The sequence below is a fragment of the Apium graveolens genome, chromosome 6 (assembly GCF_009905375.1).
Source record: "Apium graveolens cultivar Ventura chromosome 6, ASM990537v1, whole genome shotgun sequence".
NCBI lineage: Eukaryota > Viridiplantae > Streptophyta > Magnoliopsida > Apiales > Apiaceae > Apium > Apium graveolens.
This window is the reverse complement of record NC_133652.1, coordinates 32755522-32780680: the sequence shown is the minus strand read 5'-3', so window position 1 is coordinate 32780680 and position 25159 is coordinate 32755522. Positions and strand designations below refer to the sequence as shown.

Genomic DNA, 25159 nt, shown 5'->3' with positions numbered 1-25159 from the left:
ATAAGCTTATATTACTCTAGCTGTACTGTTAATGGTGTTTTTCACCAGGCTCCTGCATAAAACGAGGCGCCAACTCACATTTCTTGTTGTTTTATGGATGGACTTACTATGTCTAGGACTTGCGTTATTTCCCCCATATTTTCCGCTAATAAACACTTCTATCATCACGTTTTATCGCTAAATTCGCCAAACCAAATGTTTTAATAATATTTGAATAATTATGCTATTAAAAGCTCAAATGTGGTAGAAGATCCTTTAGCATTTGAGCATGATAATTTTCAGAAAAGTAGTTTCTAAGACCAAAAAAGAATATTAACTTTTACTTTTCTACAAGTTTTCTTTAAGTTATGTCGATTTCCCTTTTTTTAACATGTGATACTAGTATAACATTTTTTCTATTACACTGATATCCAGATTTAAATTTTATACATCTACATTCTACTTTATTTGACAACAAACAACTATATGAGAAGTAAGACAAAATCTGTACACTAAGCGACTAGTATTATACCTATTCAGGTAAACTGGTTTGTAAGCAGTCTTTAAAGAGCTCGACTGAAGGTTCTACCCGCCACTGGGCAATAAAAGTCATTGCTCCTTTGGGTTGAATCTTCATCAAGTTTGTGTCCAAGAGCTATACAATGTCAACTTTTTTCTGCCTGCAAATAAATCATTTCTAAGACTGACTAATTTTGATTGGCAACCAGATGATGCATGTTTTAATTTTCAATTAAGATGCTTCCATATCAGTACATGTTATATTGCATTGGAGAACTAAAACCTCCAATTAAGTGGAGATGATATGTGCTTCGGTTCCCAGGCCAAGGCATGCATATTTTCACATAGAACTAATTCTAGTCAGAGCTCATATAAGTTGATTAATTTTTTTGTTACATCTCTTATGTGTACGACATTGAAAGACAAGTGTTAAATAAAAATGAAACAGAGAACATCCTCAAATATTCACAAGGATGCATGCAGGCTGTTCTCAGTCTAGGTAGCAAAAAGATCCGCATTACACAAAAGGATGCAAGTTAATACATTTATTAAGCAACTAACCAACAACGAAAATTAGATACCAATTCTATACTCATCAACAAGAGTGCATCCCCATTTTCAAAGTTTTTTTCTGTTGAACTTGCTGTTTAAAATAAACACTTTATATATACACGCACTGCCCATTGAGAATTATCTGAAAAAATGACAAAAATAGCCGATTTTTGAAAAAATTTAACAAAAATAGTCATTCTGAAAAAAGTGGCCAATTTTGGCCGATTGAATACTCCACTGTCAGTTGGGTATCCCAATTTGTATAAGATACTCCACTGGTAGTTGGGTATTTCATATATGGGATACTCCACTGCCAGTTGGGTATCTTGTATAAAGTGAATACTCCACTGACAGTTGGGTATCCCATCGGCTAAAGTTGGTCAACTTTTCAGAAATTGGTTATTTTTGTCAATTTTGTGTAAAAATAAGCTAAATTTGTCCTTCACCCGAATTATCTTTGCATTTACATGTTAATATTGCAAACGAAGATGGTGATAAACTATGGCATTAAACTAAGAAAAGTAAGAGGATACCTGATTATATAGTAGGTTCAGATAAGAGGTTCTCGCGGTATGGACTATTGCCATGGTTGTGACAATGAAACAGTAGGAATTGATGCATCCAGGCCTTGTTTCCCATGTATAGCAGATTTTAGCACATTGTATTGTTCATTGACAGAGTCATAGAGTGCCTGTGAATATGCCACTTTAGCCTGTGGAAAATTAGAAAATGAGCAGTCATTACTAATGCCAGGTTCACAATTTCACATTCACAGAACTCAGAAGGATGCCCAACCTAACAAATTGACATATATATTTCAGAGGCCGTTTCCTTTCCAATAGACATTACAAAAAATATTTATTGGATCTAGACATAGTTAACATGATTGAAGCCTAAATAACATTGGCTCTGCACAATGTAAACATTTACTGGGACTGGCAAAAAATGGCTTTTGAGATCCAGATCAATTGCTATGTGCCTATGTCACATCAATGTCATAAAAAAGGAAAGGCATTAAACAGTGGAATGCCGAATTGCCACTTGCTAGTATTGACCCGAGGGCTGAGGCAGGCAAAGTCACCAGCAAAATAACTTACAAGGAAATTCAAGTGAGCAGTCTGAGGTAAATTTGAACCTAACGCCTATTCACCTCTCACTTCTAGGTGTGCACTTTTACACTTACGTTGAATTAACCTTACTTCTACAAACAAACTCGTGCGTGTACCTGTCCCTGTGTTGGTCTAATTACTTTGGTTCAGGATGAACGTGTATGGACTATGGACAGAGCCTCCCAATATTATGATTCATTGATGAGCATTTAAAAAAAAACTTACAGACCGGTAAAGTAAATATAACTAACCTCTCCGGGGTTCTTACAGCCATTAGTAATTTCATTGAAATTAATTGGGGGCGCTATCGACAATCCAGTCCCATGAAAAGCAATAACCCGCCTCTCTCCAATTTCTTTCTCTACCTGTAAAATTACTGTTGCTCAAGGCAGCGAATTGGAACCATGGTGAATAAGCCATGACAAACTAGTTAGAAGAACAAACCTGAGCTGGAGGGGGCATGATATCATGGCAAAGTAGAGCTACTGGATATATATGACCAGGACGACCAGCATGTTCCATCAGCCTTCTCATGTTGTCTGCTGAAGAAGCATCAAATGGTGCCTGTACATCTTGCATCAGTATAAAGCTAACAAGATTGCTTTACAAGAATAGCGAACTAACTTGAAATTCAATACATGAATATACAATCACAAAGGATGTGGAAACCAAACCATGACTTGTGTGATGGGGATGACAAAATCTAAGACGCTATCAAAATTCTCTCTAAGTATTCATTCACATATATAACTGCTTACAAGATTGTCTCTGCTTATAAGTACTTGAGCATCACATTCTACTGGTTGATACAAATATATAGTATATAAGCACTCCCTGTTTTTCCTAGATTCTTAATATTTATATAGAAAGCCTTGTAAAGTTGCTTGGCTCCATATGACCAATCTAGACAGGTGAGTGGCTCAATCTTTGTCGCTTACATACATGTCTCTTTTACATCTTGCTTTAAAAATTAAAAAAGTGAAATGCATGCCAATTGGCAAAATATTATATAATCAAAGTATAGGGAATAGATAATGTTACATTGCTATTTGCTACTATTTAGGAGCAAATGCCACATTCCCGAGGCAATTATTAACTATACAAAAGTCAAAAGGCTTTGTGTTTTTTTGCCACAGGCAGCACATAATAACCTTGCTTGTAAAAAAGTGAATAAAGAAAATAATGAGTAATTACCACAAAATAAAATTTAATGCAATCAAATATTTTTTTGGAGATAGTTTACCGGAAACCATTCTTTTGTGACAGGATCAGGACGATCTCGTCCACCACTTGGTGCAATCCATATTATTTTTGAACCACTCCTGTTGTATAAATTAGGATAGTTAAGACATGTAAAGCAAAAGTTAGCATCGAAATCACCATGCCCTAATCAGATAATCACAGACTTTTTTTGCATGTTCAAGGATCATAAATTCAGAAAGTAAATGGCATCCACTTCATGATGTATGAAACAGCTGCTTTCTTTGTACATATGAAAAAAATTCAGTACGGAAGTCCTACAGTTCCAAAGTGACCAGAATCAAGACTGTAATCAACACATCAACATTACTTCTTTTGCGAGAATCTGCTTTTAAATTCTGCTAAAAAGTGACGATTTATCACTCTTTAATCAATTAGGAAGTTATGTTGCTTACACAGATTTTCTGAGCTCTCAGATATTAATACTACAACTGAAGATTTTTGTTGATAGTACAACAAAACAACATATTTAATTTAGACTAAACATTAGAAATTACACTATCATACTTGGACAATAAGCTGGAAAACAAGCAGAAGATTCTCAATTACTTTATCATATCCAGGTAAAACAGAAAATATGTAAAATGCAACGTAATTAATAACATGTCAAAAAGTAGAGAATTATGGCATGATGTGGTACCCCCACGTTAACTAAATTTGATTCCTTGTACAAATAGCTACAAGGAACGATCAATTGGTAGACTTTTGTTTAAAAGATGAAACACTATACATTTGCACACTGCACATCTCTACAGAGTGTTAAAGCAGCCTCCTTTAAGCTTCACATCAATGAGGGAAATCCTAATTGTTCCTCTGGATATGTGTATCAACATATCTGGTGCAAATATAACACATTAGTAGGGCTTGGCTTACCTTAGTAACAAAGCCATCTCCTTCAGACTTCTTGTGTTTGCTCTCTTTTTCATGTCTACTAGGTCTGGATCATCATTCATGTGCTTCTTTGAATACACGCACAAGAGATTTCTATAAAATATTATGTAGAACAAGCATATATTTTAATTAGTGAGAAAAAATAACAGAAATATATGGTCAGTTTTTGCTGTGGATTAAAATACTGTGATAAGCACCTGCCCATACTGAAGGGCTTGCAAAGGGGATCGGTTACTACTCTATCTCCAGCTATATAAGTCTGCATCACAATTTCCAGATATTGGTACCACAAATATGTTCATCGCACTTGAAATAAGGTAATATAAAAATTATTACCACTCCCTCCCCAATATAAGGATGTGTGGATTCAAGAAGCAGCGCGATTACGGCTGGATCTGCTTCAGTTTGATGGTTGGAAATCAAGATTACGTTTTCACCCTGAATTTATGGCAGATAAGTACTGATTAGATTCTAGAAAAGCAGAAAAGAACTAGAGAGTAGAGACATCAAGAACGAGGAGATATTCTAGTATGGAAATCTGAATCAAATTAGTCTTAATGAGCCTGCTTCAAATTAATTATCAATTGGCGGCTATTAAAAAAAATAAAAAGCATATTTGAGCAAATATTTAGGTCAAGTTATAAAAAACATGGTAAACTCTCTGCATGAACGTTTTCCCTTGTTTTTTAAAGCACTAACAGAAACATACACTACTCAAATATGAACGATAAAGACATGAAAATCAATATCAGCATGGTAACACAAATTAGTTATAAAAACAATATATGATGACAGCCATGACTATTAACTGGATAATAACAGCAAGAAAAGATTGAAAAGACACACTACGAACAATTTAGATACCTTTTGAAGTTTTTCTTCCATATCGTTGAATATTGATATATTCCCAACATACGAATGCCTATATTAAAAGATATGCTCACGGTTACTAAGTACACCAAACAAGGTTAATTACTCAAGTACACCAAACAAAAGGTAAAAACTGGTACTGTAATACCTTCGACACCTAAATAAGAGCAAGTCCAATGCATAGCTAATTTAGGACTAGATTTACAAAATGATCAATACAATACATAGCTCTAACTGAACGAAAAATGCCTAAATGAAAAATTAAATCTAAAGATAGAACCAAAGATGACTATACACATCCCTGCAACATCATCTTCTATTAGAAAAGAAAGAGGGGAAATATCTTTGGTTGATGAGTTTTAACTTAAATACAACAATAGCTATAGCCATTTCGGCATAAATATTGGAGTATAAGTTCTATTTTAGCACCAAAAAGCACATTTTTGGTGCCCATGTATAGAAAAAGCTTTAGTCATTTTAGCATTAACATTGGACTCGCTCTAATGCAATGCAAAAAGCTTTAAAGTGGAATCTCTTATATGTATCTACATATCCAAAAAAAATATCTTAGGGACGAAAATACCTACTAGACTAGATAGACAGATGTAATAATTAATCATTAGATCCCAAAAAATCCGACATAGGATGCATATCTCGACAACATGCAGGCTTCGACCAGATGAAGCTTACAGTCGTGCATAGGGAGCCAACCTAACTTGGTACCCTAAGAAACTCGCAGTTAGGAACTTACAACACTGAGGCCTGAGCCGACTCCTTCTGTGTGTAACCAAAGATTTTTTTCCCATACTTTTTTTTAATTTAATCTTTGGCACAACCAAACATCCATCAATTGTTTCTTTTTGAGAACTATCACTCTATAAATCTATACTTCTGGTATCTTCTACTTTGCATTTTGGTGAAGAGGTGCAGCGATCAAATTTAGTGTGAAATATATATCTTCCTCCAATGAAGAAAGTTCAGGTAACTAAAGTAAGTTACATAAATCATATTTATTTCTAGGGACATAATATTGTCATACTTGACTAATTATCGGCAAATTAAAAGCCATATATTGAGATGTTGGAATTTAGTCATATGAAACTGATTTGTAAAGTATTTGACTGATGAGGACCCTTTAGCCTTTAAAGTGCTTCTGTAAAATGGACCACTTGACCAATCCAAGGCTTCAAGCATGACACATCCACTTAAAAGAACATTAGAGAGCCAATAATAGTATAATACAGAACAGAACAGCAAAACATGTATGTTGCTACTTACCTAAAATCGATCAGAGGACGGATATACTCTTGAGCAAACATGTAGTAGTCAAACGGTTCTCGGATGGCCTCATGATAAGGTGAGAAGAGGAAAGGGTCCTGTAAAATGCCAGTTACTTCTATTAAAAAAAATGCACTAGTGCATGATTATTGAGTTGTTGACAACATGAAGACAACTTGACTGTCCTAATATGTGATACCTTCACAACCATGAAGATACGATCCAATGCAACAGCCATGTTAGCCAAAACAACCTCCTCTGCCTTTGGAACTCCACTTTGAAAAACCTGAAACATTACACTGTCATGAAGCTGAACAATTTATTGAATAAATTTCCTACGAGATCTGAGAGTTTCTAGAAGACAAATTGCCTCCATCCACTTCAAATATTACTTGTAACACTAGTCCCCGTTAATATATAGTTGATATTTTTTAATCTACAAAACAAATAGAACCTTTTATTACTTTCTAATGAAGTTAGGACTGCATCGGCACTGTAACCCAAAATTATTAACACGTCAATGAAAGAGATTAATAACTGCTCTCATGACATTTAAGGCTCTTCCAAGAAAGAAATATAAATGTTGTTTCTTCTAGTAGACAAGAATAGATTCTTAAAGTTACAACAACGTGCAAAACTAGCCACTTAATGCTTCATCATCTAGGCCCAAGTATCAGAAGGCATGCAGAATTGGCTAAGAACTCACTGTCTAGACTAAAAAGAATATTTTTAGAATTGCTCATATTTACACATATCTACTATGAATGGTTTTCACATAAATAAGACCAGATCCAAACTACACAAATAAGGCAATTTTAATGTATTAAGCACAATAAAAAGTGATAAATGAAGTCCACTAGCTCTCAAGTTATCAGTTAGTAGTCCTTGCTCTTTTTCAGAGATCAGTACAAAGGGCTTGGTCATTTTAACATTGTATGAGCCGAAGTAGGTGCATTTTAAATATTATGTGCAACTCCTTTTTGTAAAACAAACAAAATTTCAAGATAAATTTAGCCCTTCAAAAAGCCTTAGAAGCTTCAAAGAAACAGTAAGCCTTTGCATTGATGGTTCCAATCAGAATTTGCTATACTTTCTTACTATAAAGAAGGATGAAAAAACATAAAGCATACAGCTTCAACTTCAGAACAAATGCTGCGGAGGCATATGTAAATTACCATTTTCAGTTACTGTCACAATGAAAATGAAAATAATGAATCTGACAAAAGAAACTTTACATGCTTGTATACAAACACGGAAAGTTATGTTCCAGTACAATCCTAATCCAGTTCTTTTTCATAAGCAGCAAGTTCTAGTATTGTCACGTGTTACTCTGACATAAAAAATATCAGGGGCATTTTGGTTATAATATGATATACAGGAATGAGCTTATGCTTAATGATTATACATAAGATTGTTTGGTTGTATATTTTTCAAGTTGAATAGGACAATAACACTGCCAAAAATCGATAATAGTGGCTATTTAGCTCACCTCAATTTTTGTGAGTCGTTCCAAATGTTAAAGGGAAGAAACGACAGGAAAGAAAAAGTGTAGGAACACCTTAAGCCTGATTCATAATCTAATTATAGTACATCTTGAATCATTGTAAATGATATCTTATGTTATTTTTCTTTTTGTTGTATAGAGTTCAGACATGGCATCCTGATTATGCAGTCAAACGGGACATTGAGTGTTTTGTACATGATATGAAAGTGTAATCTACATAGAGTGTCAAGTGCCTGTCAAGTGTCAAGCGCACTAGATGATTCAAAAAAATTACAAGTAATGCAACCTCACTCTAGTACCGAAATGTAAGTTGACATCTTACGTAAGTTATGCTTTAAGAATTTGATAAGAGTGAGCTAAGGAGGGGAAAAGAGTACCGCGTCTTTATAATTATAGTATAATTCCTCCATTCCACGAGCAACATTTGAAGGTAGCTTCCCAGCTTCCTTCTCTTTTTGGATTCCCGAAACTAGTTCTGTGGAAAGATTAAAGAAAACTTATTAAGGCAAAGAAGGAACACACAATCAGGTATATGAAGGAAGAAATTTAAATCTTATGTCACTGAGGCATGTTTGTAATACACTGAGAGAACTCTAGTAATAAACATACTAGCCATCCCATCCACTATTAACATGACAGGTTTTTTTAAACAGTACTTATTTGGATTTTTATTCTTTTTGTATTTGGCTTGAAAGCATTGCGAATTTGGTAGGTATTTCATCAATTTATTACTTGTCAGCAGTTGCATACTTTTCTGTTAATTTTTCCATATTTTTGTAATTTAATAAGTGGCAATAAGTTGTCCGTCGCGACTAGTGAATGAGGAAGCAGGGTGCTGCGAATTGATCTCATGTCTGTATATATCGAAGAATATAGCATTCCAACATAAGCGCGACAAATTACATGCCAACACATCACAGTACTCGTCTACTAAACAGGATGTTACCCTCAATCATAATTTAAGTGCCCCGAGGCACCAACAGATGAAATCAATATAGATACGACTCTTCCCAGTAGCTGCCACGAGGCACCCACAGATGAAAATTAATATAGACACGACTCTCCCCAATAGCTGACCTTGCTTCCACGATTTCCGGATGATCTCATGTCCAAAAATTATAAATTATATAATACAAGAACCCTGACTTGACACAAGTAGCGACAAAAATACAGCGCCAACTTGTCACATTAATAAATATATCTCTCCCTCACTCTTGAATCTGATTGCCACGAGGCACTAAACAAGTGGTAATCAAGATGGATACCACTCCGGCCAATAGCTAACTCAAAACATCAAATTGATATAGAATCTTTTATCCAAAAAATTCAAATTTTATTCTATGCTCTACCTCTACTACAATGCATCAATTCCTAATCTAACAGTAAAAACAGGATAATACTAGTATCAAACTGAGATACCAATAATACAGAAATAGATAATTACAAGAACACAGACAGATGCATAAACAAATTCACAATTTAGAGTGTATAGCAAAAGCAGTAGGACTTCGGAAATAGGAACAAACAAGAAACCATTAATAACAGATTACAGACATGAATAACAAAATTAACATCTAGAAGTATTTTTTAAATATATTTCGATAGTTTTAAGTACTAGTTAAAATAATCACAGCTAAACTAATCTTCTAGGCTTCCTTTAAACGGACAGTATATCATGCATCTCAATCATTATACATATTTCATTATTGCATATAACATATAAGCACAAGTAAAACATACTCATCAATACAATTAAAAATGCAACAAATACAAATTTTAAACTAATTTATTCAAATTTACATAAATTGGGTATATTAACACAAAAATGCACCGAAATTTAGTTAGCGGTGGATGAGAAGAGTACCGGCACCGGAGCGAGCATCGAGAAATGTGCGAGAATGCGAGGAGGAGAGAGATGACTTATTGTCCACTATTAATTCAACGACACCTCTCGCAGCATTAGAAGAGCAAAGCACCACCGCGAACGACGGCGGTCGGCGCCGGAGAGCAGATCGAAGGGAGTAAAAGCACGTCGCCGGAGGTGGAAGAAATGAAAAAGAAGTTAATTTAGGAGAGAGAAGTGTAGGAGAGGATGAAGTAGAGAGAATCGCCATGGAGAGAGAGAGAGAGACGAGCTGCTTGCTGCTGCTAGTTGTTTCTTATCTACGAGTTTGTTTTTGTTTGTGTGTATATAGCATTTTCGTATGTATAGCATAAACGTACGTGAATGAACGCAGCAGATTGGGGGAGTCGCGGTAAATTTTGGGGGTAAATTTTGTTTATATGTCGGAGAAAAGGGGTTAAATTAATGGGGGGAACTACGAAAGTGGTAGATTGTCGAGCTGAGGTGGCGTATGTGACGTGGCCTACATGTCACTGGTCAGCTTATTTTTAAATGTCTTTTATTTCAATCTGCATTAATAATTGGGAATTAAAACAATAATCAGTGGACTTTCCAAAATTTATGATAAATTAAACTCCATCGACATAATTTAAAATTTGCATGTGTGTTTTATATGGAAGATTAATGGAGGTGTAATTAGATGGTTTTATTGACTCTTGCAAAAAAATGGATCCAGTCTTCTTTGAAGATGTCTTCCGAGAATTGTAAAATTCAATGCTTGTTTGGTTAGATTTCTTTTTTAACTAAATCGGCGGAATAAATTAATCAAGATAGCGAGAGAAGTTATAAGCGTACTTTAGTTCCTCCACCTTTCAACTGTAACTCTGCAATGCATGAAGGTCAGATTAATACTCAAGGAAAACTCAACACCAACAAAAAAATACCGATGGAAATTGTTAAATTAAGTAATAATTGATAAAATAATTAAATAATTAAAATATCATTTTTTTTGTCCCAACATAAAGATAACAATGCATTTTTACTTTCAAAAAAATAAATTCGCTGAAATTATTTTTTCCCTGATTCCTGTTACTTAAAAGATATTTAACGGTAAATATTTCTCAAATTTTAAGCTACGATATTTATCTTAAACAAAAGTTGGACGTGTATATATACGTATCTCTCTATCTTATAAACATGGTAGAAATAGTTAAAATAAATAATAAATGTTTAGAAAGGAACGGATGTGGTTCACCAGTTCTGCACCATTCTCCTTTCGTCTGTTCCATGTGAACTTCGGGAGTTGGGACGATTATATCCTTATCTCCTTCTTATCCTCTGCATTTGTATCTTTCTGCATGTTTTTCTTTCCTCAACATGTTTTATTTACATCATTTATTTTATTTTTTTTAAATGAAACCAACTATTTGTTTGTTACTGAAATTCCAGCAAGTCCAAAGTATAATTCTATTTAGTCTTCATATATTATATGAATAAAATTATAAAACTCAACTCCAATTCATATTTATATATTAATGGATAATTAATATTCCATCTGTACCTTAATACATTGCCTATATTGTGAATGACACAGGTTTTAAGAAACAATCAGTGAGTGGTAATTAAAAAATGCAAGTGGTTTAAACAATTGTTTTACATAAAAAAATTCAAAAAATAGTGGAAAACATCAACAAATATTCCCGCCTAATTATGAAAGCAACTAATCAGATTGCAGCATTACATACATACAGATTACAATCAAAATTTACAAGTATAAATGGGAAAATAAACATCAGATTGCATCATTGCTTTACCCCCTCTATTCATAGTTATACTTTCCCTTTTGATTTGAATGAACTAGCAGAAGAAGACACATAGAAGAACCGGAAAATCATCATCACAGAAGGAGGCCAAATCTCAGTTGTGATTTAAGGATGCAAGTAATAATGCAAGTAGTAATGTGGCTTCTGAACAATCAGGCAGAGGGGAAACTGAAGCATGGTGCAGTTCAAGAAGTGGCAAATATGTTCAATGTATTAAGGAGAACAATCAGCACAATATGGAGCACTGCAAATAGGCAAAAGGCAGCAAGTGAGCCGTACAACATATCAACAAAGGGTCATAACTCAGGGAGAAAAAAAATACAGGTGCAACCTAATACAATAACTGAGATAAATATGGGGACAAAGCATGCATAAAAGACTTGGCAGTACAACTGAAAGTTTCTTCATCTACAACTAGGAGTGCCAAGTGATATTTTGCACCAAGAACTACTTTTTGATGTTATATTATAGCAATAGATATAATTATTTTCCATCCAGCAGACTTGCTCTTACATTTAAAAAAGAATCTGTTATATTCTAACTAGTACATTTTTGTTGTAAGTTTGTAATTTTTTTTAATTTGCAGACTAGTTATTTAATTATAAATTAATTTTAACAGCTTATAAAAAAAACCCGTCAAAAAGGCATTATTGTATAAAGTTGCATGATCTGACATGTTTAAAAGAATAATCTGTAAATTTTACATGAGAACGTGTTCGGGAAGCTTGGATGGCAATAAGTAGGTTTTTTTTCTAGCAGCTCAGATGACAACAATGTGCAGAGTTCGGAGCAGGTTTCTCTCCGACTCCCCTGCAGGCTAGATACATGTTACGTGTCCCGTAAATATATTCAATCCGTACTCTGTTTCTTAGATCTTTAATCCTTGTTTGAACATTCAGGTTCTTCTGATTTGTCCATCTAATCTATATTTCAGAAATTGTGCATAGAACTATATCTCGAAAATAGAAAGAAAATAATAAGAAGCTTAACAAGTATGAGCAGGGCCGGGCTAGATAGATTTCTTTAGTCCGGTATTTGCTATCCCTCTGGAGGGAATGAACAAGATCAATAAATTTGATTTGTTCACTATTATGAAAGCCGGCCCCATATGGTAATCACTCTTCTCTTCTACCCTTCACAAGACCAATGAAATAATTTCAAATCACTCTAAAGGATTGTGCACTTCTACCCGATAGGCCTGTAATAGGATTGATCTGCTCAAGAACAAAACTACAAATGTTGCATGACATTCTTCAGCCTACCCATGTCCAACCCTTTTGGAACTCTTAAAGGTTCTAAGCAAGGGCAACCTTTGAGGTCTACTATAGAGGCTAACCATTTTTACTAGATAGGGGCCTGCAAAGTTGTATTACTTTGCTCTTCGCCTTCATAAGATGAAAAACAGAAGAGGTTGCATGTCTTCTTTCATCCTACACATGTCCAACGCATTTGGACCCCTTACTCTTGAATTTTCAATAAAAAACATCTTACTTAACAATCACAAAACATTCCGCAAAATAAATATTTAAAAAGAAACAAAAATTCAACTTTTTCTAAACATCCAATCTAAATAAAAGTCTATAAAGTCATAAAGAGCTGTCCCAAATTCAATCCACAGATATAAAACTTTAACATAAGATGTGGTTGATGTGGCTTAAGCCTACAAAGAGAAACATCGGCGGCCTCTATAGGTTTTGTTTTATCTCAATATTGTCTTCGTCAATCAACTAATTATCCGAGGAAGTTCATGATAACTAAATGGAGCACCAAGTTGCAAAGAACAAAATCTGCAAATGCACGTTCTGGAGGCAAATCCTGCATATTTTCATACAATAGATGTCTAAGAAATGGATGTTGAAATAGAGGTTATGATGTATAGAGGCTTCAGAAAATGTTGCATCAAATATCCCAGGTTAAGAAAACTAAGAGATCCGCAGCTATGGTTATAGTAGTATATCATGAAAGGAAATAAAAAGCAATATAGGAAAGTATATTTCCAAGTAGCCAAATGGTTTTCAGCTTCTTGTCAACACAAAAAAATATAAAAAAAGCCTTACCTTAAATTCCTTGTTCTCTTTGTTGACTTGAATGCGAAGACAGACTGTTGAAAGGAAACAATCAGTAACAGTTCAATGTTCTCAACAAATAACCCCTTTTAAAGTATTCTTACCAGCGAGGACTGCTGTTCCGACACAAGAGAGCACTCCAGACAGGAAAGAGTTGAATGGGAATGACCCTACTATAGCCACGTAGACTACCTGTTCATAAAATGATTGACAAATATGATGTACAGAGTACAGGTAAGTTTGATTTGAATAAAAAGACCAACTACAAGAGTGCAGTTGCTAACACAGTTTCACATTAATAAGAATTTAATACTTTGTGCTGCCCTGTAGTCCAGTGGCCTAGGTTCATAGGATTTCACACTAATTTTCTGAGTATTTACAAGAGGTTACAAACTTAAACTCATTATATAACTTTCCATATTAGTTGCACGAAGTAGTCTAGCAAATAGCTTATAATTTATTTGTCAGAAAAGATGAGAAGAATTTCTTTGTGGCTTTGGGCCCAATCTGGCATAGGCTTATCAGCCTGCCGAAGATATTTAAGAAACTGTAGAACAGTGCTCCTTCAGTTCCTTGATTACTTGCATTTCGAAGTTTTACGTATTTAAGCAATTTTTATCCTATTTCTTCTTCACGAGGTTTCCTTATAAATGTTGTAGATACACGGTGGTTTAGGTAAAATGTGCAAGAATCAAGTTTTCGTAAAAGAACTTAACAAAAACTGAGCACGATCCAAGATATTCAACGTAACTAGAACCTGATATTCAGCATTTAGAATTCAAAACACAAATTTACAAAAATGACTGTTATTCAGGAGTGCGTGTGTTGAACCACTTGTTGTTTACATGAAATGTTAATTTTAATATACTTTAAATCTAAATTATGCTTAATTAGTGTTTGTATAATTACGATAGATCCTGAAACGTTCTAACAGGGCTAATTGCAAAAGATAAAGGATCGAAACTCGAACACAAATCCAGAAAACAAAACGAAAAGAATACATGAACAGATCTACAAAATTGATGTTTAAAATTGAAAATAAAAAAGGCGAATAAGGTCACCTGGATGAGAGCAGTGGCGACAGCAAACATCACGTACAGATCGATAATCTACCGAAAATAAGAGCGAATGTTAAAAATAATAGACACGAATAAAGAGAATTAGATGGATATATGTATGTAAGTATATATGTATAGAAATAGAGAAAAATAGTACCTTGAGATTGGTGGGAGTGGCGGCGTAGGCAGAACGGAGAGAGTGAAAAAGAGCCTGTGCATCCTTACTCGTCGCCGACGACTTCCCCATTTTCCTTTCTTCCCTTTCTCAGTCTACTATTTCGTTTTCGTCCCTTTTCTACTGATTCTTTATGAATTACTTGTTGGTTGCGTTGTTAATTTTTTTCATTTATTTTGTTTATTTCACTGTAACCCATCACTTTTAATTTTCAAATTGTTTTATTAATATCTATGTAAACATATTTTCTCAATTTATTAAATTAGTATGTTTTAAAATTCTAAATCTACTCGATTAATTTCTGATTAATCTACTATAAGGTACCCAACCCATTTGATTAATTCTTATAAGTTTTTCTTAATCGGGGTATTAATAGGACCGAGTAAAACTGAGCACAAACCGAAAAACCGAACCGTACAATTACGGTGCAGTTTGGTTTAGATTTTTTCAAAAATTTTGATTACTTCGATTTTTCAATTTAAATCGAAATAATATTGGTTTGATCCGGTTTGTCTGGAAATCAATTCGATTTAACTGAAATAACTGAAGTATGCATATATATAGGGGGCTACTCCAATGAAAATCAATTTAGAATAGAAACTGGAAACCAAATAATTTTTTAAAAAAAAAACTAATTCGAAATATAACACATATGGTATGCAAATCGATCGTTGAGAGATGTAGAAAAATATACTGAAATCGAATTTTAAAAAAAAAACTTACGGTTTGACGGGAAAAATCAAATAAAAAACGGAGGGGAAAAGCTGAAATTGGGTGCGGTTGGGTGCAGAGTAGTTGGGTGGGGTGATTTAGGGAGACCATTAAATTAGGTAGATTTAATGACTTAAATTGGTTCCTAATTTTTATTTTTATTTTAGTTTGTATTTGATTATTCCCATATATTCTTAATATAATATAATACATACGTGCAAAAGAAGTAAAGACACACGGTCAAAGCAGCATTATTTCCCCCTTGCACAATGTTAAAGCAGAGCATGATCATGATTTTTTGCATTATCTGATCATTTTGAACAGATTTTCCCGGCTCCGTCCCTTTTATGGTATAGATGAATAAGAAGTTCAGGTTTTTGGTATACAGATTCAAAAAATTCCAAAAATGGTACAGAACGCCTGTACTTTCGGGAATTCCCAATTGACACCCAGAACAAGTGGCGTTCTGGGGTCATTTATAATTTTTTTTCTGCCCGGAATGACTTGTGTTTGTTTTGTTTTGAACGGAATTAAATTAGATGAAGGGCTATTTTTGGACTACCATATTAAATAAATGGAAAATGTTTTCAGTTAATTTTTTTTGTGGGCTTGTAATGTAAACCTATTTTATGTGTTTATTTTTTAATTTAAATAAAAAACCGTATAAATAAGACTTTTCTAGCTCCAAAAAAAGGTGTCGTGCAATATGAGTGCAAAATTTTTAGGTGAGGGCATGTTTTGGCACGGGCGTATGTAAATAACCGTAGATTTTTTGGGTTCCAAATTTCTTTGTTGTGTTGTAATGTAAACCTATATTTTGGGAAAAATATAATTTTGAATTAAAAATGTATATGACCAACACTTTTGTAGTTTCGAAAATGGTGTCTTTAGCGGCGAGTGCGTAATTGTCACGCGTTGGCAAATTTGTTCACGAGCATATTTAAATAACCGAAAAAGTGTTTAGGTCCATTTTTCTATTGTTTGGTATCTTCTATTGGCATATATTCTCAAGCGGGGGATAGTCCAACTTGGTCAGGATTTAGGAAAAAAGTTATTAGGGTCGTGACAAGTATTAGAAACGAAAATAACTGAATGTTGTTGCGTAGGAGTCGTCACTCGTCAGTACATGTATGAACTGGCGCGAGATTCTGTCTGCGGCATTGGGATAGAGCTTACAAAAGATGAGCAACACAGACTATTACAAAATGAGAACTACCTTTCCGACGATTATATGTCCGATGATTGACTTTGAATTATGTGTTAACTTATTTTCTCCCTTTTTATATATTAAATTTTGTTTACTTATGGGAATATAAACATGTATTTTACGAATTCTGCAATTATAAATACACTTATGAAATCATAATTACTTTACGTGAACTGTCATTCAAAGTAGCTTATGTCTTCTTAACCAATTCACTTATAAATACAAGGTCACAAACTCATGAAGTCACACTCCTATAAAGTAATTATGTCTTCACTCCCAAACGGCCTCAGGTGGATGAGGTTTACAAAAAATATGACATAATGGAAATCAACCTTATCGAACAAGACGATAACTTAATAGCAAGGTACGTTGTGGCTCATCAATAACACCTACAGATGGAGGCTGAGGATGAAGAGTCTGGTGAAGAGTCTGATGAATATGTTGTTAACCTTGCTGATTTTTAGCAAATAATGTAACTTATTTGCCTCATTGTAATAGTTTTTTCCCTCGAATAGTTTTCAAAGGTAATGAACATTTAATAATTCAGAACTTTAGTCACGTGCAAATGTTTTATATGATTTGACAACTCAAACTAATAAATTCACCTTCATCATTATTGCCCCAGTTCAAAGTTTAAAGTTTTACCAGTTCATTTTTTTGCCTATAAATATCTACGAACCTATAAGTCATCATCTCAATTTCATCCCTCTCTAGTTTAACATTCTCCACATTTTTAGATTCATACACTGAGGTCATGGACAAGGGCAAGGGACACGCAAGCTCGGAAATGCATAACAACGGGGAAGTTAATTGGTATAAATGGACTGAATCTCAGGCACCTACTGAATCTCACAGAGCAAAAATCAGTGAGGTCAAGCAATTTATCTGAAGAATGCGAGCTGTGGCGCCCTCCAAACCCGGGTCATAAGTTTGGGGTCCACACACACACACCTTATTTATAACCTACTTATAATAATAAAGATAAAATAATATGCTGTGACCCTACTTACCAACTACCACGGACCGCAACAGGTTAAAGTATGTACACAAGCCACACACACACACTTTATATTACAAATGTCCAAATTCCAACTATTCAAACTCAGAACTGAATATTAATCATTATTACAAACTTTTACAAACTTAAACTATCTCAAAAGCTGTCAGTTAGCTTAACTCGATTAACCTGGACCCCTAGCTCTCGCACTAGATTGGCGATTCTCGCTACCAACTGGTTCCTTCTTAACTGAAAAAGAATATGAACAACATCGCATAAATGAGCTAACTAGCTCAGCAAATCACAATGACAAGACATAGAATAATGATCATCAAGTGAAAAGAGCTAAGGTATCAAGTGAATAATGATTTAGAATTGGATATTATGTTTTCATTTTTCTAAAAAAAATAAGGTTAGGTTGTTGATCAGTCATGCACTAACCCCGAGCAAGGCACTCAGCTCTGCTTTAATTACTAGATCCAAGGCACACATTGGCCTAACTTGACCACCAATCTGGTCTGACCACGAATCTGGTCCACAATTTTATAAACAATCAAATTCTAACATAATAACAGAATAAATAATGTAAATCAATAAACAAAATCATAAGCAACATTGGATGTTCAATAATGAAATGGTTTTAATATTCACAAAGGATCAATATGGAAATTTCAAAGAATGGTTGTTAGGTAATGAAAGAATTGGATAACAAAGGAATCAAAGTTTTAAGGTTGCAAGGATTTTGTCTTTCAAAGCATAAGGTACAATGGTTTGAATATGTAAGTAATTTGATTTAGTGTTTGGCATTTAGTTGATATGTATTTGTGGAGTAGTATCGTATATCTGTGGTTCGTATTCGGGTATACAACAACCAATGGTTCAGAAATAATAAGGTTTACGACTCAAGGATCAACAACTGGAATCAAGGTTTAGGGTCCAGTGCTTCAAAGCACTTGCAATATAAAACAGGATTATCAATCAACTACAATATATCTCGAGTAAGTTCAGAACACTTGTCTGATATTATCTTGCTATACTTCTCTAACTTCCGATCACAATCTCCTACTCCTCGACTATCTGTTTCCCTTTCCTACGCCTTGCCTCTTCTGCTCACATATCATAAACATCTATCAATACTCAACTCATACGATTTTATTTGATATACATTTCTATCTACCCTTCGTTTTACCCAAATTCGATTAACGGATTGAAAGTTATGCTATAAACAAGTAAACACCGAACATATAGACCGACAGTCAAACAAACAAGTCACATATAGAACATAGCATGTCAGATAATCAATGAAATTTCATTTATAAGGAAGTTTCGGGTCATAAACAGTCGTTCGGATATTTAATATGATTTTTAAAACATTTTTCGGAGTCAAAACGGGTCGTTGGGTAGATTTTAAAGCAATAAACAGGGTTCGGTTGACCACATCTGGCTTCAAAATAATTTTCTAATAATTATCGAGCCTTAAAAACAATTTAAAATAATATTTTAAAGTTTGAAACTATTTTTCAGAATTTTTAAATTATTAATAAATAATTGAATCTAATTAAATAATTAATTAAAATCAATTAATAATTAATTAAATCAATTAATCAATTAATTTTCGAATTAATTGACCAAATAACTAATTAATTATTAACTAAAATTAATTAACTAATTAATTCAGATTTATTTTTGAATTTAAAATAATTTTTGGAATTAAAATAATAATTTTTGGAATTTTCAAAGATTGAAAACGAATTTTTATAATTAAAATAAATAGAAAATATGATTTTTAAATAATTCAGAAACAGGAATCCTAAATTTGCAATTTCTGGAAAGTTGAGGAACTCAACTTCGTCTTCTTCAAAACTTCAAGGGTCTGTTTGCAATTTTGCAAACCCCCGCCGTCAACTCGCCGGAGTGTGGCCGGAGAACACGATTTCGGCCACCTCAGGCCACCAAACTCTCCAGAATTAAACTACATGCTACCAACAACTTGTATATGCAATCAAAACACACAACCATTTCCAGAATTGGCCGGAAAAAGCTCAAGAAACTCGCCGGTTTCCGGTGACCCGACGTAAACTTCAAAACACAACTCCGTTCAAACCATGAATCGTCTGTTAACGAGCTATACATCAATCGATTGCAAATTTCATGAGGAACAAAACCCACTATATTTCAACATCTAATAACCCATAGAACAAAAAGCCCTAAATTTCAATTAAGAACATTCATACGAGTTATAAACCCTAATTTTTAAAATTCGAAAATCAAACTCAATTTTGAATATGTTATTGAACTCCAAATCAGTCATATGACATATGAAAATCATCAAGAAAACAAGATCTACAACATGCAATCATCAAATCATTCAAATAATCATCCGAACAAAAATTCATATTTTTAATCAAAATAATTCGAAAATAAATAAAATTACAGAAAATAAACCTTTCATTCTGCAGTGAAACAAGTTCCGGAATCTGAAAGTACACTCCAAATCCTTCGTTTTGGTTACCAGAGCTTTCCAAACGGATTTCAATAACACCTTGAAACTGTAGTTTGATTCTCAGAAGGTTTTCTGAAATTAGGGTTTTTCTCTGGAAAATTCTATAATTACTGTTTGCAAATGATTTTCGGTACGAAATAAAATACGGTAAATGTTATTTATAATTACGGAAAATTAGTATCTCGTTGGATCATTCCGAATATAAAATAGTACGTTTATTTAGAAAAACAGATCCAAACGGTACCGGTTTTCGGGATAATTATCCAAATCAGTACAATTTGTACTGCAGTCTTGGTCTCAGCGCCTGATTACACGTATTATGAGGTGATAATTGTAATAGTTTAAATAAAAGATCCTATTTATCAAAAATACGAGTTTTATTGATTTACCGAATCGAATAATGTATCGAAAATATTACGTCGGGACCCGCACAGGACAAACCGTACACCGGATCGAAAAAGTCGTAACATGAAAAATGCTCGGAATATTGCAATTGGGTTAGGAATGAGTTTTCGGAAGAGTTTTGGGTTATAAAACATAAAAACGGATGACGTCGGCTGGTTCCCGATTGTATAAAATAGTTTATAAAAACTCGGAAAAAGAATTTATAAAATCCATATATTTCCTATAAAATCATAAATCAACATAAAAATAAATAGGAAGATATGAAAATTATCTATATTTTATTTTGGACATATAAAAATTAAAATACTCAATTTATATTATTTTTAAACATCCAAACACATATACCACTTAACAAATACTTCACAGAATAAACACGAAACATGCATAATATTTATTTATTAGCAAAAATAATTACGCGATATATCCCATATATTACACGAGCTATACGGGCTGCACAAGGATTCGCCGTCTGTGACAATGAACAATTTATTGGGTACAGGGAAATGCACTTCGAGTTTATGAAATCATCGATCCGGTACGAAGATAACATTAATAAGAATTTCAACGCTGATAACATTTCAAAGGAAGAACATGATTATGAATTAAAATAAATGTGTCGGTACTACCACTTCATGGAGGACGAGCTTGAGATGAGGTAAAGAGAGGCCGAGGATGTAGTCGCAAGGTGTAGGAGTGAAAAAATACATGAAGAGGAACAACAGTGGGATAAGAAATATGCTAAGTATATTGTCAAACTTGGGAATTTTTCTAAAGGCCACGATGATGCTGATATGGCTACAAACATCTGTTATAGCACTCACGGCCCCGACCCATGGCACCGCGTCAAACTCGGTTGAGTAGACACGCATCGACCCACAAAAATGGGGAGGGAGGTCATAAGCATACTTCCCCTCACATTCAAGGGGATGGGGAAGAAAATGATGAGAAAGCTAACGAGATTGAAGATCAAGATTTTGATCATTACGTAGTTAATCTTGCGGATGACTAAAGAATTTGAGAGTTCTTTCATTATCCCATTTTTAGTTGCAATGTACTTCCTACTTTATCATTTTCATTATCCCACTTTCCGTTACAATGTACTTTTAAATTCATTATCCCTCATGACACCCTTTCTCGGGTTTCAAATTAAAATATAAAATGTAACATATACACTACAAATATATTTTACATACCTACCAAACAATAGAAAAATGAACCCGACAAATTTTCGGTTATTTAAATTTGCCCGTGCACAAACATGCCCTCGCTTAACAATTACGCACTCACCGCTCAATACACCATTTTCGAAGCTACAAAAGTGTTAGTGATATTAGTTTTTAATAAAAAAAAATTGCCCAAAATATAGGTTTATATTACAACACAACAAAAAAATTTGGAACCCAAAAAATCTACGGTTATTTACATACGCCCATGCAAAAACATGCCCTCACCTAAAAATTTTGCACTCACATTGCACCCTTGGGGCATTCTATTTGATTGTATCGAAAGGCCCAATGAATTGGGATTTCCCTATTGGTCCAGGTCATTTCGGGGCAAGCGGATCCTTTATGATGAAGCTTTTTGGATCTAGAAAAGTCTTATTTATACGGTTTTTTATTTAAATTAAAAAATACACACATAAAATAGGTTTACATTACAAGCCAACAAAAAAAAATTAACTGAAAACATTTTTCATTTATTTAATATGGGAGTCCCAAAATAGCCCTTCATCTAATTTAATTCCGTTCAAAACAAAACAAACACAAGTCATTCCGGGCAGGAAAAAAAATTAAATGACCCCTAAACGCCACTTGTTCTGGGTGTCAACCGAGAATCCCCGAAAGTACAGGCGTTCTGTACCATTTTTGGTATTTTTTGAACATGTATACCAAAAAACTGAACTTCTTGTTCATCTATACCATAAAAGGGACGAAGCCGATTTTCCCATTGTATATTGATATTTTTTTGTTCTGCACTAGCAATGCTATATTGATTTCTTTGTTCTGTAGGTTGTGCTAGCAATAAAATGGTCGACTTATTTTTTACAATTAAACTCTTTTTAGCAACTAAAGTGATTGAGTCGGGTTTATTGTCTGCTCCTAACTATTTCATTTTTGTTGCAGAAATAAAAAATTCAAAAATTTCGATTTTCATAAACCGAACCGAATAAATGGAAATATTTCGATTTGGTTTTTGATTCGGTTTATGCGTAAGTTCAGTTCGGTTTATGAAAAAATTATCACTTCAGTTTTCGGTTAATTCGGTAAACCAAACCGACCAAATGCTCAGCCCCAAGTATATATAATAATTTATTAAAATTAAAATACTATATTTTGTGGAATATGGATAATTATTAAATTTAAGATAATATATATATATATAATAAAATAATAAAATTTATCTAATTTTTATTCCAATTAACCCTTGATTTTTGATTAATGCTAAATTAGTAATTCAACCAATTATGTTCGATTTATGAGTTTTACAACAATATTTATTAATCATTAATCGATTTTATAATATCATGACATTTAATTTCATTAGTTTTATCTTTTTGCCTACGTAAATATCTTCTTCTTTTTTTTGCCGAAAAAATAGATACTTTCATTAATTAAGATCAGACTCAAGTACATGAATAATTTCTGGAGAGACATTATCTACCTTCCATATGCGGTCCGCTATAGAATAACTAAAGCTTACTAATGTATGAGCTAGGTTATTCGCGGATCGCTTTACAAATTTATGGTCTATGCCTTTGTCTTTCATTTCTACCAGAAGATTTCTGCACTCCTAGATTATAGCCCCCAAGTACGACGCCATTGTTGCACTGCCTCTGATCGCCTGAACAGCCTCAAGACAATCTGTTTCGACTATAACTCTTTGCATCTGTCTTGCTTTGATCCAGCTCAAAGCTTCCCTTATTCCCATGGCTTCAGCACATACCAGAGTCATTCTTCCTTCCTTACAGCTAGAACAAGCTTCTAACAGCTCTCCCTTACAGTTTCTTGCAGCAAACACATAGGTGTATCGGTTAGAAGAGTCATAAACCGCAGCATCAGTATTTAACTTAATCGTATGTTCTGTTGGAGGAGTCCATAGCTCATCACCATCGTCCAGGTTTAGCAATCCCCATGAACGATCAAGAAGTTTGTCCTGAGCTTCTTTCCATTGACTAAGAACCACTCTAGCTGAATGTACGGCTTCTATCACTTCCATGCACTTCTGATTCCATACCAGGTCGTTTCTACACTTCCAAATCGTCCAGCACATCATAGCACCTATATGCCGGTTCTCACTACTCCACGTATTGTAAATATTTAGTGCCCAGGAGGTAAAGGATACCTGAGTAGTATTGTCGTTGTAATTACCAATCATCTCCCAACAAGGTTTTGTGAACGAACAGTCCAACAGCACGTGTTTTACATTTTCCACCTCGCTGTTACAAAGGACACACAATGCATTTACACTAACCTGCTTCATTCTGAGCATATCCTTCGTTGGTAAACATCACGTAATAGCACGTCACATGAAGTTCTTGCTCTTTGGAGGAACTAATAAATTCCAAAGCCGTTTTCAGAAACTAGTGTTACCAACTTGATTGTACAGAGGCTTTGATTTTTGGACTAACGTATATGTTGTTTTCACCGAGTAGTTTCCAAACTTCTCCCTTCTCCAGTACCAACTGTCTACGTTCCCAACTGACAATGGAATAGAAAAATAAGATTGGCATCACGTTCTATGAAGATGTCTTTAATCAGGTCTGCATCCCACTGCCTCACATTTGGAACCATCAAAGTAGATACCATATGTCCTTTAATAGCTTCACTTTCAGTCATCACAAATGGATTTTCAGTACTAGGCAACCACGGTTCATTTGCAATTTGCACTGTTCTACCATCACCCACTCTACGTCCCAGGCCTTGTCTTAAAATAAACTGAGCTGCTAACAGACTACGCCAAACAAAGCTCGGATTTGCACCAAGTTTAGCACCCAGAAAATTATCATTTGGAAAGTATTTTGCTTTGAATATCTGAGCCACCAATGAATTTGGATTTGTGATTAAACGCCATCCTTGATTTCCTAATAAAGAGATATTAAACTCGTGGATGCTTCGAAACCCCATTCCTCCATACAGCTTTGAGACGCACATACGCTCCCAGCTCATCCAATGGATGCTTTTTTCTTTCTTTCCTGATTTCCACCGGTATTTGCACATCATCTGTTCCATGTCTTTACACATCTGTATCGGTAATAAAAAGACCGATATTGCATAAGTGGGAATTGACTGCGCGACTGTCTTGAGTATGATTTTTTTACCACTCCTGTTCAAAAGACTACCATCCCAGCTTTGAATTTTGCTGCATACCCGGTCTTTCAAATAACCCAGTACTGCAGTTTTATTTCTGTT

At 34.2% G+C, this 25159-nt stretch overlaps 3 protein-coding genes across 4 annotated transcripts; all 3 read right to left on the bottom strand.

Moving 5' to 3' along the window:
- Positions 1–307: 307 nt before the first annotated feature.
- Positions 308–10170, bottom strand: LOC141664388 (glycerol-3-phosphate acyltransferase, chloroplastic). Of its 2 annotated transcripts, XM_074470328.1 has the most exons (13): positions 9827–10166; positions 8340–8437; positions 6658–6744; positions 6459–6556; positions 5175–5232; positions 4647–4748; positions 4508–4569; positions 4293–4403; positions 3403–3481; positions 2604–2723; positions 2411–2524; positions 1584–1762; positions 308–659 (listed from the first exon to the last, which is right to left on the bottom strand). In XM_074470328.1, the coding sequence occupies exons 1-12, from the start codon at positions 10074–10076 to the stop codon at positions 1628–1630; spliced, it is 1314 nt and encodes a 437-aa protein (XP_074326429.1). In that variant the 5' UTR covers positions 10077–10166; the 3' UTR covers positions 308–659; positions 1584–1627. The 2 variants fall into 2 exon arrangements, with proteins under 2 accessions (XP_074326429.1, XP_074326430.1); XM_074470329.1 differs by lacking the exon at positions 308–659 and having other exon boundaries at positions 1583–1762; positions 9827–10170.
- A 2966-nt stretch (positions 10171–13136) lies between these two features.
- Positions 13137–15072, bottom strand: LOC141664389 (dolichyl-diphosphooligosaccharide--protein glycosyltransferase subunit DAD1). The gene is made up of 5 exons (XM_074470330.1): positions 14910–15072; positions 14756–14803; positions 13799–13886; positions 13686–13729; positions 13137–13443 (listed from the first exon to the last, which is right to left on the bottom strand). The coding sequence occupies exons 1-5, from the start codon at positions 14997–14999 to the stop codon at positions 13360–13362; spliced, it is 354 nt and encodes a 117-aa protein (XP_074326431.1). The 5' UTR covers positions 15000–15072; the 3' UTR covers positions 13137–13359.
- Positions 15073–23540: 8468 nt separating this feature from the next.
- On the bottom strand, positions 23541–24230 carry LOC141664864 (uncharacterized). The gene has a single exon (XM_074470819.1). It carries the CDS (start codon positions 24228–24230, stop codon positions 23541–23543), a length of 690 nt encoding a protein of 229 aa, XP_074326920.1.
- Positions 24231–25159: the final 929 nt, after the last annotated feature.